This window comes from Amblyomma americanum, chromosome 6 (assembly GCF_052857255.1).
Source record: "Amblyomma americanum isolate KBUSLIRL-KWMA chromosome 6, ASM5285725v1, whole genome shotgun sequence".
Classification (NCBI taxonomy): Eukaryota; Metazoa; Arthropoda; class Arachnida; order Ixodida; family Ixodidae; genus Amblyomma; species Amblyomma americanum.
In genome coordinates, this window is record NC_135502.1 from 162,270,406 (window position 1) to 162,283,308 (window position 12,903).

Consider the following 12,903-nt stretch of genomic DNA (forward strand, 5'->3'; position numbering starts at 1 on the left):
TACAATCTTTATGAATTTAAATAATAGCTAAGCCTTAGATGTTGTCAACATTCAGATAAAACCAGTCAAATATGTACTATCTTTTATTGCACCTGTCCTTGCATACATCTTCAATTCGTTAATAAAGAAGTAGTGTCCAACTATAGACCAATATCTGTGATTCCAGTCTTTTCAAAGGGCTTGGAAAAAGTAATATTTTCCCGTCTAGTGAACTTTTTTAATGCAAAACAAATCCTGCCTGAGGCTCAATTTGGCTTCCGGGGGGGGGGGGGGGGGGGGAGGCAAGTCGACGGAAACAGCTTTGTTATCACTTAAGGAATGTATCCTGCAAAACGTTGAAGCAGGTATTCTCACTGTCGGAATCTTCATTGATTTTAGTAAGGCTTTCGATTCCTAAACCATCAAATTTTAACTCAAACTTTCTCAAAATGGAGTTCGTGGAACACCTTTAGACCTCATGAAATAATACCTGCAAAATCGAAAAAAACCTTTCTATATCCACAACCATCAGTGTTCTTTTCTGGCGGTACGAAATGGTGTGCCTCAAAGCAGCATTCAGGGCCCCATGCTTTTTAACATCTATATAAATAACATTGTGCATGCATATTTATGACAAAGCGAAATTTATTATATACGCCTATGATAGCAGTGTACTAATCTCTGGTCACGACATAAGTTAATTGAAGAGAGCAACGTAATCCTTACGAAACTAGAGAACTGGTCCTGTTCTAATTGCCTCCAAATAAACCCTACAAAGACTAAGGTAATAATTTTCCGTGCAAGGAACAAGCCAGTCGAACTACAACGCGCTCCTAAATACACAGGTCAAGAAATTCAAATCGTTGACAGCCACAAAATCCTTGGAGTTACTTTCTCGTCACATCTCAGCTGGGATCGTCATGTGGAAAATGTTTGCAGAAAGCTGTCTTCAGGAGCAGGTGTTCTATCACGATATCGATGGCTCCTTCCCATTCACGTGAAAATTCAAATTTATCATGCTCTTTTCGGTTCCGTTTTGAATTGTAACTGTTTGGGCAACCACCACAAAAACAAATGTGATAAAAATACAGGTTCTGCAGAAGAAAACGACCCGCTACATTGCAAACCTTCCTTATCTCTCCCCAACACAAACTGCTTTTAGAAATTGTAACATAATTCGTTTTGAACATATGTATGTTTTTCGCATTTTGAGGTTCTTTTACCATTATAGATTTATTTTAATACGTACTGCCCATTTAAGGACCGCTTCGAATCGACTCTACACCCGAAACACCGATCTCTGCTATAGCCGTCGCCGTAGCTCAATTGGTAAGAGCACCGGACGCGATATTCGGAGGTCGTGGGTTCGGATCCCACCGGCGGCATGGTTGTTTTTTCTGCTGCTTTATAAGTAATTTTCTTTAAACCGATTGATTGGCACTACAAATAAAAAAAGATTAAAAACATTCACCTACGCCCCTTGGTTTCCGTGACTGTTGGCTTCCTTAATATGTTTGTCAAACGAGCCCCTCATTTCCTTTACCTTGTCTGCTAATAGCTTAACGGGGGTCTCGGTTCTGGCAGTCTTGTTGCCATAGGTAGTATAGATGCCTTGCACGTGTCGTCACTTCCGGCCACATCAACAGCTAGCGGCCATGCTGCCGAACCATTCGCTTCGTCCGCGCGCGTGCGTCCGCTCCGTAGATCCGTGACACCGGACCGCTCCCGAGACGCTTTGAATTGTTTTTACATATTCGGACGCGATGCCTCCTCCTCAGAGGAATGAGCCGTTCAGTGCGAGTTATTTCTCAACTTGTTGGATCTGCGCGCGTACGCTATGAAGGAAAAGTGCAAATGTGCGACGGTAGGGACCCGTACACGCTGAGGCTGGGTGTTGATACAACGATGGACGCTGATGTGTTACCTGCAGTGACTCACGGGAATATCGCGAACTATTTAGTGTACTCCTCTAGTTTTGTTACATTAGAAGAAATGAAAGCATGTAAATCATTAGAGGCGCATAACTATTTCACCAGCGGGTAGGTGAGAAGCCTATCTGCGGTGCGCCTACAAGACGAGAAGGTGCTTCTGCTCGCAGAGGTAAGCTCAAGGAACCTTTCTGGCATGTTTCACAGTGAGCATACGCAAAAAATGACCATTGGAATTTATGCAAATGAAAAATAAACCGTGCTTCTGCCTGTGGCGGCAGCGCTTAGTGACAGGAAAATTTCAGACGTCTGCGTAGGGAAATTTGCGGAGCATGGCGATTAGTAGAAGTTTCACTGGAAAAAATGCAGTGATGAAGAAAATAAACTATGCCTCTCCGCTTACAATGCTGGAGCACTGAAAATTTGTTCTGTCCGAGACCACTTTGTCTGGTGTGCATATGCCCATTTTGTGCAAACAAAAAATGTGCACTGTTATGTACAACTTCACAACATTTTCGCAGGTCAACCATTCCCAACGGCTCAGCGACCACCCACTTAAAGCCTGGATCTTATGCAAGACAAATGGCACTGTGCTTGTTGCCCATTGCGCCTGCATGGCAGGTACAGGCGAGACATGCTCGCATGTTGGAGCTTGTCTCTTTGCTGCGGAAACTGCAGTGCGTACCAGGAACTCAGTTTCATGCACCCAGAAAGAAATCATCTGGCTGCCAGCCTATGTTGAAAAGCTGCAGTTTAAACGGCTGAGAGATATCAGCTTCACTTCGTCGAGAGGGCGTAAAGAGCAGATTGATGGCACATGTGCTGAATGTCAGCAGAAGAGGAGGAGGTTGGAAATCCCAGGACCTTCTTCAGAAGAGTTGAACGCACTTTATGATGACATCGGAAAAGATGGTGCAGTGCCAGCGCTTTTTTCTGTGCTTGATGATTGATGTGATGTGTTCCAGGAACCAGTTAAAAAGCCAGCAGCACGCCTAAGAAATCTGTTCACTGACGATGCGTTAGGCGACAGCTACGACGTGCTCGTGAACAAAGCAAGAGAGCTCATGTCTTCTTTAACCATTTCAGAGGGCACTGTAAAGGAAGTAGAGTCATTAACGAAGCAGCAGAGTGACTCTCCACATTGGTTCCTTTACAGAGCGGGAAGAATAACTGCTTCTTTAATGAAGAAAGCATGTCACACTAAAGTAGCAAATCCTAGTGTGTCCCTAATCAAAGAGATTTGCTATCCAGAAGCCCAAACTATGAAAGTGCCAGCTATCATGTGGGGTAGGAATCATGAGAAGGATGCCTTAGCAGCTTATGCGAATAGTGAAGGCACAAAACATGACAATTTCAAATTGTCAAAGTCAGGCCTGCACATCAGCACTAGGTACCCTTTTGCTGGGGCTACACCAGATGCTCTGGTCTCGTGTAGCTGCTGCGGAAAAGGTGTGGCAGAGTTTAAATGCCCATACGTGCTTAGGAATGCAACTGCATTCATTGATGAAAACACGTGCCTGACTGAAGTTAATGGGATCATGCAGCTTCAGAAAAGCCATGCATATTATTATAAAGTGCAGAGACAGATGGCTGTGTGCCAAGTGAAGTATTGTGACTGTAGTTTGGGCACGGAGTTTTCACATAGAACGCATCAAGTGGGATGAAGATTTCTGTGAAAACATCTTCTCAATTTCAGAAAGGTTCTTTGTGAATGCAGTGCTCCCTGAACTGTATGCCAAGTATTTCACCAGGCAGAAGGACAGCGTTGGCACAACTGCATTGTGTAAACAGGCGTATTGTTATTGTAATGGACCAGAGACTGGCAAAATGGTTGCTTGTGACAGTGAAGCCTGCGTGTACAAATGGTTCCATTTTTCTTGCGTCGGACTGACCTGAGCACCTAAAACTAAGCAGTGGTACTGCCCACAGTGCAGAGGAGGTGAAGAGAAACAGCGTGCTTAATTTTGGTTTTATTGCATAGGGTAGTGGTGGTAGCAGATGCTTCAGTGTGCTTCAAACTGCGTCCAACTTCTATGCATCTCTACAGCGGATGTTTAGTTCTCCTTTCCTCTGTAATACATATGTGTACTGTTATCATAAAAGCTCAGTGCATTATAACCTGTGCCCAGTTGCACTTCCCATGTGTTGCTTTGTTTGGGAAATACTGTCTGTCTGGGTTTATGGAGCTGTTGATAGCAGATCAGTGCAAGCCTAACCATACCAATACCGTACAACAGTTGCTGTCTATAAGTGTTTTGAAACTGCAGCCAAAACAAGCAAATATGTAGCTTCGTAGCCTTTCACTTCCTTGCATCAAAGAGCTACCCACTGATTCCGCAACTCCATGTACGGTATGAAAAGGGCAGGTACGATACATTAACACATGATGTTTGCTTTAAAATTTGAGCATTGTTCTTGACAGTATAACTTGTCATATCCTAAGCATCCTTTAACATGCACCGAACAGCAAACAGGGTTTTTAGTGCATTAGCCCACTCAACATTCTTGACAGTACAACTCGTCATACCCGAGGTTTTCTTTAACGTGCACTGAACAGCACACGGGCATTTTTTGTGTGTTATCCATGCCAACCACTGGCATCCAACTGTTCAGTTGACCCAAAGTCTGCGTAATAAAAAGCTTTGAAGTCTTGCACGAGCTTGTCTACCACTCTGAGCAGAACCTATTGAACTCATTGAAGTTTTCACATATGAACTGTACACACATGACAATGTTTGACGATTGAATGGTTTATTACAAATACACAAATGCAAATACGGAAAGAAAGGAATGTTTGAGGATGAAGTAGTTTATTACAAATACAAAAATGTAAATACAGAAGGAAAGGGTACTTGTTGGTCATGGCAACTGCTAAAATTCTAAACACCTGATCTGCAGCTTACAAAAATATAAGGGCAGGGAAGAACCACATATACCACCAGAAATCAGTATACACATGCATTCCTCGTACAAACTGCAAACCATACCAAACCAGAGCATTATAGTGTGCTGTACTTGCTTACGCCCACACCTCTAAAAGTAGGCACAGTGATAACAAAAGTTTGTAGGATGCCAAATTCCAGAAAAATTTAGTTTTGTGTATTGAGGCAAAAAGCATGAGGAAATATGTATGCTCCATACCATGAGAAAATATCATTTGATTGGCTAGTGAGAGAAGGCACAAATAAATTATTTTCTGCTAATCTGCATCCCACAAACTTCTCTGTCCATGACCACATTCTTGCACTCGTGCATAAATCCCCAGTTATGGTGGGCACCCATCAACAGATTCGGGCACATTCTCTTTGCTCGGTTCCTTCAATGCTGCAACAATCGAAGGGCATAAATTGGATAGCGCGCAGCACACAGTCACAATTTTGTCGAGTGGAGTGATGCTGTCACCTTGTCGACATGTCACATAGTCAATCGGAAGGACAGACTTCAGCAGCAGAAACTTGTTCCTTATGAGTCCAATTACTCTTTCCACGTGAATACGTACATTAGCAAGCTTCCTTGTGCTTCCCACTTCTGCAGCCGACAGCTGTTTCTTGCCTTTTGTGTATGCTGGCAGATGTAGCCGGGCACGGTAGAAACCAACACTGTCTGCGACGTTAAACCCTCGATCTGCTAGAACAACGTCTCCAGGAAGCAAGTTGTCTAGGAGCCCGCAGTGTTCCGTGATATGTTTGTCACTTACTCGGCCTCCCCAGCCCTCTGAGATGAACGTGACAATACCCTGTGGGGCAATCCCTATCAAGTACTTTGCAGTGTTGCTGCCCTTGTAAGTCGACCACGTTTCACTCCTCGGCAAGTATGAGGACGGTCTCTCAATCTTGATTTCAAAACAGTCTATGATGACGGCCACATCACTGCCGAATGAATCATAGAATGCTTGCGGCATGGTGCGCTGCAGCGCACTTCGTTCGGGCCACATAACTTGAGACTTCAAGCGGCAGTGAGCTACATGAAGCCATTTGTCAAAAATGCGTGAGACGGTAGATTCAGACACATTGAATCTGAAGGCCAGGTCAGCATTCTGAAGATTTAGCTTGATCTTCATCAGGAAGAGCACAAATTCTTGAAACTTTGCCAGGCTGTTGTTCACACTGTGTGAAACAAATGGCTCTAGCATTTTGAAAATTGCAAGAAGCGTTGTGAAGCTTGCAATCCTTGTGTAGAATACTACCTTGGGCTCTGAACTTCTCAATGATTCTTCGGTCATCTCAAGCTGCACCTTTTCGGAACGTGTAGTGTACACGCAGTCGTTGAGTCTGATGCATTCTTGTTCTAATGCCCCAATGTCGCTCATGCCCATGTCTGTCTGCACATAAACACCTGGAAGAGAACGTTCGTCGTTTAGCGGTCGTGTGTAAGAAAGAGCCAGACTGCAGAACGACCGCGTAATTATTTCTTAAGTTAAGGCTATGACTGCATGGTGCAAGGCCGACTCACCTGTTTCTTCTCCGGCGCCGTCGACCTCCTCGGCCTGATGTGGCGATGGGGGAACATCGGGCACGGGTGCGGCGACGCCGCACGGCTCTTCCGACCCGGTCATCTCGGTCTCGGCACATCGTTTTCGCTGCCGTCGTTGCTGGCTGCGATCGTGGCGATCCGAGCCGACTGGCCTAGTGCTGTAACCGAGATGCAATGACGGGGCCCAGTCTGGGTTCGTGTTGTCAAACAAATCGGCTGGCGCCCCTGCAAATCAAAATCAGGTTTCAGTCCTTGCTTCCCACGTTTTCACTAACATTTACTTCACGGCACAAGCCTCTTACCTGTGGTAAAGTGCGCTCCGCACACACGGAAGTTGGGGTTGTCCGGGTCCAAGTCGGCTCGCTTAATTCGTGACAGCCACAGTGTGCGCCGATTTGTACTAAGCGTCTTTGAACGCTCGCACTTGTCTGCTATGATCCTCGGAATTCGGTAGAAATTTGTGTTCGTCGGCTTCTTCTTTCTCCTTGAGCTGTCGCTACGGTTTGAGCAGCCAACTATAGCGCACAAAACCATACTGAAGCTGTGGAGAGACGCAGACAAAAACGACACGAGCTGACAAATGCTTCCACACCGGCGGTAAGCTACGAGCGGAAAGGCGGCGGTGGTTCGACAGCATGGCCGACTGGCATACGATGGACACCGGATGTGACGTCGGTGCAAGGCATCTATAAGATGCCTTGCACGTGTCGTCACTTCCGGCCACATCAACAGCTAGCGGCCATGCTGCCGAACCATTCGCTTCGTCCGCGCGCGTGCGTCCGCTCCGTAGATCCGTGACACCGGACCGCTCCCGAGACGCTTTGAATTGTTTTTACATATTCGGACGCGATGCCTCCTCCTCAGAGGAATGAGCCGTTCAGTGCGAGTTATTTCTCAACTTGTTGGATCTGCGCGCGTACGCTATGAAGGAAAAGTGCAAATGTGCGACGGTAGGGACCCGTACACGCTGAGGCTGGGTGTTGATACAACGATGGACGCTGATGTGTTACCTGCAGTGACTCACGGGAATATCGCGAACTATTTAGTGTACTCCTCTAGTTTTGTTACATTAGAAGAAATGAAAGCATGTAAATCATTAGAGGCGCATAACTATTTCACCAGCGGGTAGGTGAGAAGCCTATCTGCGGTGCGCCTACAAGACGAGAAGGTGCTTCTGCTCGCAGAGGTAAGCTCAAGGAACCTTTCTGGCATGTTTCACAGTGAGCATACGCAAAAAATGACCATTGGAATTTATGCAAATGAAAAATAAACCGTGCTTCTGCCTGTGGCGGCAGCGCTTAGTGACAGGAAAATTTCAGACGTCTGCGTAGGGAAATTTGCGGAGCATGGCGATTAGTAGAAGTTTCACTGGAAAAAATGCAGTGATGAAGAAAATAAACTATGCCTCTCCGCTTACAATGCTGGAGCACTGAAAATTTGTTCTGTCCGAGACCACTTTGTCTGGTGTGCATATGCCCATTTTGTGCAAACAAAAAATGTGCACTGTTATGTACAACTTCACAACATTTTCGCAGGTCAACCATTCCCAACGGCTCAGCGACCACCCACTTAAAGCCTGGATCTTATGCAAGACAAATGGCACTGTGCTTGTTGCCCATTGCGCCTGCATGGCAGGTACAGGCGAGACATGCTCGCATGTTGGAGCTTGTCTCTTTGCTGCGGAAACTGCAGTGCGTACCAGGAACTCAGTTTCATGCACCCAGAAAGAAATCATCTGGCTGCCAGCCTATGTTGAAAAGCTGCAGTTTAAACGGCTGAGAGATATCAGCTTCACTTCGTCGAGAGGGCGTAAAGAGCAGATTGATGGCACATGTGCTGAATGTCAGCAGAAGAGGAGGAGGTTGGAAATCCCAGGACCTTCTTCAGAAGAGTTGAACGCACTTTATGATGACATCGGAAAAGATGGTGCAGTGCCAGCGCTTTTTTCTGTGCTTGATGATTGATGTGATGTGTTCCAGGAACCAGTTAAAAAGCCAGCAGCACGCCTAAGAAATCTGTTCACTGACGATGCGTTAGGCGACAGCTACGACGTGCTCGTGAACAAAGCAAGAGAGCTCATGTCTTCTTTAACCATTTCAGAGGGCACTGTAAAGGAAGTAGAGTCATTAACGAAGCAGCAGAGTGACTCTCCACATTGGTTCCTTTACAGAGCGGGAAGAATAACTGCTTCTTTAATGAAGAAAGCATGTCACACTAAAGTAGCAAATCCTAGTGTGTCCCTAATCAAAGAGATTTGCTATCCAGAAGCCCAAACTATGAAAGTGCCAGCTATCATGTGGGGTAGGAATCATGAGAAGGATGCCTTAGCAGCTTATGCGAATAGTGAAGGCACAAAACATGACAATTTCAAATTGTCAAAGTCAGGCCTGCACATCAGCACTAGGTACCCTTTTGCTGGGGCTACACCAGATGCTCTGGTCTCGTGTAGCTGCTGCGGAAAAGGTGTGGCAGAGTTTAAATGCCCATACGTGCTTAGGAATGCAACTGCATTCATTGATGAAAACACGTGCCTGACTGAAGTTAATGGGATCATGCAGCTTCAGAAAAGCCATGCATATTATTATAAAGTGCAGAGACAGATGGCTGTGTGCCAAGTGAAGTATTGTGACTGTAGTTTGGGCACGGAGTTTTCACATAGAACGCATCAAGTGGGATGAAGATTTCTGTGAAAACATCTTCTCAATTTCAGAAAGGTTCTTTGTGAATGCAGTGCTCCCTGAACTGTATGCCAAGTATTTCACCAGGCAGAAGGACAGCGTTGGCACAACTGCATTGTGTAAACAGGCGTATTGTTATTGTAATGGACCAGAGACTGGCAAAATGGTTGCTTGTGACAGTGAAGCCTGCGTGTACAAATGGTTCCATTTTTCTTGCGTCGGACTGACCTGAGCACCTAAAACTAAGCAGTGGTACTGCCCACAGTGCAGAGGAGGTGAAGAGAAACAGCGTGCTTAATTTTGGTTTTATTGCATAGGGTAGTGGTGGTAGCAGATGCTTCAGTGTGCTTCAAACTGCGTCCAACTTCTATGCATCTCTACAGCGGATGTTTAGTTCTCCTTTCCTCTGTAATACATATGTGTACTGTTATCATAAAAGCTCAGTGCATTATAACCTGTGCCCAGTTGCACTTCCCATGTGTTGCTTTGTTTGGGAAATACTGTCTGTCTGGGTTTATGGAGCTGTTGATAGCAGATCAGTGCAAGCCTAACCATACCAATACCGTACAACAGTTGCTGTCTATAAGTGTTTTGAAACTGCAGCCAAAACAAGCAAATATGTAGCTTCGTAGCCTTTCACTTCCTTGCATCAAAGAGCTACCCACTGATTCCGCAACTCCATGTACGGTATGAAAAGGGCAGGTACGATACATTAACACATGATGTTTGCTTTAAAATTTGAGCATTGTTCTTGACAGTATAACTTGTCATATCCTAAGCATCCTTTAACATGCACCGAACAGCAAACAGGGTTTTTAGTGCATTAGCCCACTCAACATTCTTGACAGTACAACTCGTCATACCCGAGGTTTTCTTTAACGTGCACTGAACAGCACACGGGCATTTTTTGTGTGTTATCCATGCCAACCACTGGCATCCAACTGTTCAGTTGACCCAAAGTCTGCGTAATAAAAAGCTTTGAAGTCTTGCACGAGCTTGTCTACCACTCTGAGCAGAACCTATTGAACTCATTGAAGTTTTCACATATGAACTGTACACACATGACAATGTTTGACGATTGAATGGTTTATTACAAATACACAAATGCAAATACGGAAAGAAAGGAATGTTTGAGGATGAAGTAGTTTATTACAAATACAAAAATGTAAATACAGAAGGAAAGGGTACTTGTTGGTCATGGCAACTGCTAAAATTCTAAACACCTGATCTGCAGCTTACAAAAATATAAGGGCAGGGAAGAACCACATATACCACCAGAAATCAGTATACACATGCATTCCTCGTACAAACTGCAAACCATACCAAACCAGAGCATTATAGTGTGCTGTACTTGCTTACGCCCACACCTCTAAAAGTAGGCACAGTGATAACAAAAGTTTGTAGGATGCCAAATTCCAGAAAAATTTAGTTTTGTGTATTGAGGCAAAAAGCATGAGGAAATATGTATGCTCCATACCATGAGAAAATATCATTTGATTGGCTAGTGAGAGAAGGCACAAATAAATTATTTTCTGCTAATCTGCATCCCACAAACTTCTCTGTCCATGACCACATTCTTGCACTCGTGCATAAATCCCCAGTTATGGTGGGCACCCATCAACAGATTCGGGCACATTCTCTTTGCTCGGTTCCTTCAATGCTGCAACAATCGAAGGGCATAAATTGGATAGCGCGCAGCACACAGTCACAATTTTGTCGAGTGGAGTGATGCTGTCACCTTGTCGACATGTCACATAGTCAATCGGAAGGACAGACTTCAGCAGCAGAAACTTGTTCCTTATGAGTCCAATTACTCTTTCCACGTGAATACGTACATTAGCAAGCTTCCTTGTGCTTCCCACTTCTGCAGCCGACAGCTGTTTCTTGCCTTTTGTGTATGCTGGCAGATGTAGCCGGGCACGGTAGAAACCAACACTGTCTGCGACGTTAAACCCTCGATCTGCTAGAACAACGTCTCCAGGAAGCAAGTTGTCTAGGAGCCCGCAGTGTTCCGTGATATGTTTGTCACTTACTCGGCCTCCCCAGCCCTCTGAGATGAACGTGACAATACCCTGTGGGGCAATCCCTATCAAGTACTTTGCAGTGTTGCTGCCCTTGTAAGTCGACCACGTTTCACTCCTCGGCAAGTATGAGGACGGTCTCTCAATCTTGATTTCAAAACAGTCTATGATGACGGCCACATCACTGCCGAATGAATCATAGAATGCTTGCGGCATGGTGCGCTGCAGCGCACTTCGTTCGGGCCACATAACTTGAGACTTCAAGCGGCAGTGAGCTACATGAAGCCATTTGTCAAAAATGCGTGAGACGGTAGATTCAGACACATTGAATCTGAAGGCCAGGTCAGCATTCTGAAGATTTAGCTTGATCTTCATCAGGAAGAGCACAAATTCTTGAAACTTTGCCAGGCTGTTGTTCACACTGTGTGAAACAAATGGCTCTAGCATTTTGAAAATTGCAAGAAGCGTTGTGAAGCTTGCAATCCCTGTGTAGAATACTACCTTGGGCTCTGAACTTCTCAATGATTCTTCGGTCATCTCAAGCTGCACCTTTTCGGAACGTGTAGTGTACACGCAGTCGTTGAGTCTGATGCATTCTTGTTCTAATGCCCCAATGTCGCTCATGCCCATGTCTGTCTGCACATAAACACCTGGAAGAGAACGTTCGTCGTTTAGCGGTCGTGTGTAAGAAAGAGCCAGACTGCAGAACGACCGCGTAATTATTTCTTAAGTTAAGGCTATGACTGCATGGTGCAAGGCCGACTCACCTGTTTCTTCTCCGGCGCCGTCGACCTCCTCGGCCTGATGTGGCGATGGGGGAACATCGGGCACGGGTGCGGCGACGCCGCACGGCTCTTCCGACCCGGTCATCTCGGTCTCGGCACATCGTTTTCGCTGCCGTCGTTGCTGGCTGCGATCGTGGCGATCCGAGCCGACTGGCCTAGTGCTGTAACCGAGATGCAATGACGGGGCCCAGTCTGGGTTCGTGTTGTCAAACAAATCGGCTGGCGCCCCTGCAAATCAAAATCAGGTTTCAGTCCTTGCTTCCCACGTTTTCACTAACATTTACTTCACGGCACAAGCCTCTTACCTGTGGTAAAGTGCGCTCCGCACACACGGAAGTTGGGGTTGTCCGGGTCCAAGTCGGCTCGCTTAATTCGTGACAGCCACAGCAAGGGTGTGACATTCCCGTAGAGCCAATGGGGACGATTTTGAAATGCGACGGTGGCGGTGCCTGGGAGTTGGCGGTAAAAACATAAATTGCTCAAAACTTTGCTCGCTATGCTTGCGCCGGTCGCTGTCGTCTGCTGCCACTGCGCTGCAGCGTTGCCCGCGGCGGCACTGGCGGCGCAGACGCGTTGTGTCATTGACTCCAGCCGCGTTTGCTGCCAGATACCAGGATCGCTGCAATCGTTCCGACCGTGGCGACACTTATGGCGCGGACGCGCAACTTGCAACATGCCACAGCACTGGCCACAGTGTGCGCCGATTTGTACTAAGCGTCTTTGAACGCTCGCACTTGTCTGCTATGATCCTCGGAATTCGGTAGAAATTTGTGTTCGTCGGCTTCTTCTTTCTCCTTGAGCTGTCGCTACGGTTTGAGCAGCCAACTATAGCGCACAAAACCATACTGAAGCTGTGGAGAGACGCAGACAAAAACGACACGAGCTGACAAATGCTTCCACACCGGCGGTAAGCTACGAGCGGAAAGGCGGCGGTGGTTCGACAGCATGGCCGACTGGCATACGATGGACACCGGATGTGACGTCGGTGCAAGGCATCTATACAGTTTCCGCCGTCGCCGTTAGATGACGTTCTACGTCA

At 46.2% G+C, this 12,903-nt stretch overlaps 2 protein-coding genes and 2 long non-coding RNA genes across 4 annotated transcripts; 2 read left to right on the plus strand and 2 right to left on the minus strand.

Moving 5' to 3' along the window:
- Positions 1–1,617: 1,617 nt before the first annotated feature.
- Positions 1,618–4,562, plus strand: LOC144094144 (uncharacterized). Its single transcript, XR_013306433.1, has 2 exons — positions 1,618–2,079; positions 2,429–4,562. It is a non-coding gene; the product is annotated as an uncharacterized LOC144094144 (long non-coding RNA).
- Positions 4,563–4,700: 138 nt separating this feature from the next.
- LOC144095593 (uncharacterized) lies at positions 4,701–7,031 on the minus strand. Its single transcript, XM_077629269.1, has 3 exons — positions 6,683–7,031; positions 6,360–6,605; positions 4,701–6,242 (listed from the first exon to the last, which is right to left on the minus strand). Exons 1-3 carry the CDS (start codon positions 6,912–6,914, stop codon positions 5,173–5,175), a joined length of 1,548 nt encoding a protein of 515 aa, XP_077485395.1. The 5' UTR covers positions 6,915–7,031; the 3' UTR covers positions 4,701–5,172.
- A 74-nt stretch (positions 7,032–7,105) lies between these two features.
- LOC144094147 (uncharacterized) lies at positions 7,106–10,049 on the plus strand. Its single transcript, XR_013306434.1, has 2 exons — positions 7,106–7,566; positions 7,916–10,049. It is a non-coding gene; the product is annotated as an uncharacterized LOC144094147 (long non-coding RNA).
- Positions 10,050–10,187: 138 nt separating this feature from the next.
- Positions 10,188–12,549, minus strand: LOC144094145 (uncharacterized). Its single transcript, XM_077628067.1, has 3 exons — positions 12,170–12,549; positions 11,847–12,092; positions 10,188–11,729 (listed from the first exon to the last, which is right to left on the minus strand). The coding sequence occupies exons 1-3, from the start codon at positions 12,537–12,539 to the stop codon at positions 10,660–10,662; spliced, it is 1,686 nt and encodes a 561-aa protein (XP_077484193.1). The 5' UTR covers positions 12,540–12,549; the 3' UTR covers positions 10,188–10,659.
- Between the last annotated feature and the right edge of the window lie 354 nt (positions 12,550–12,903).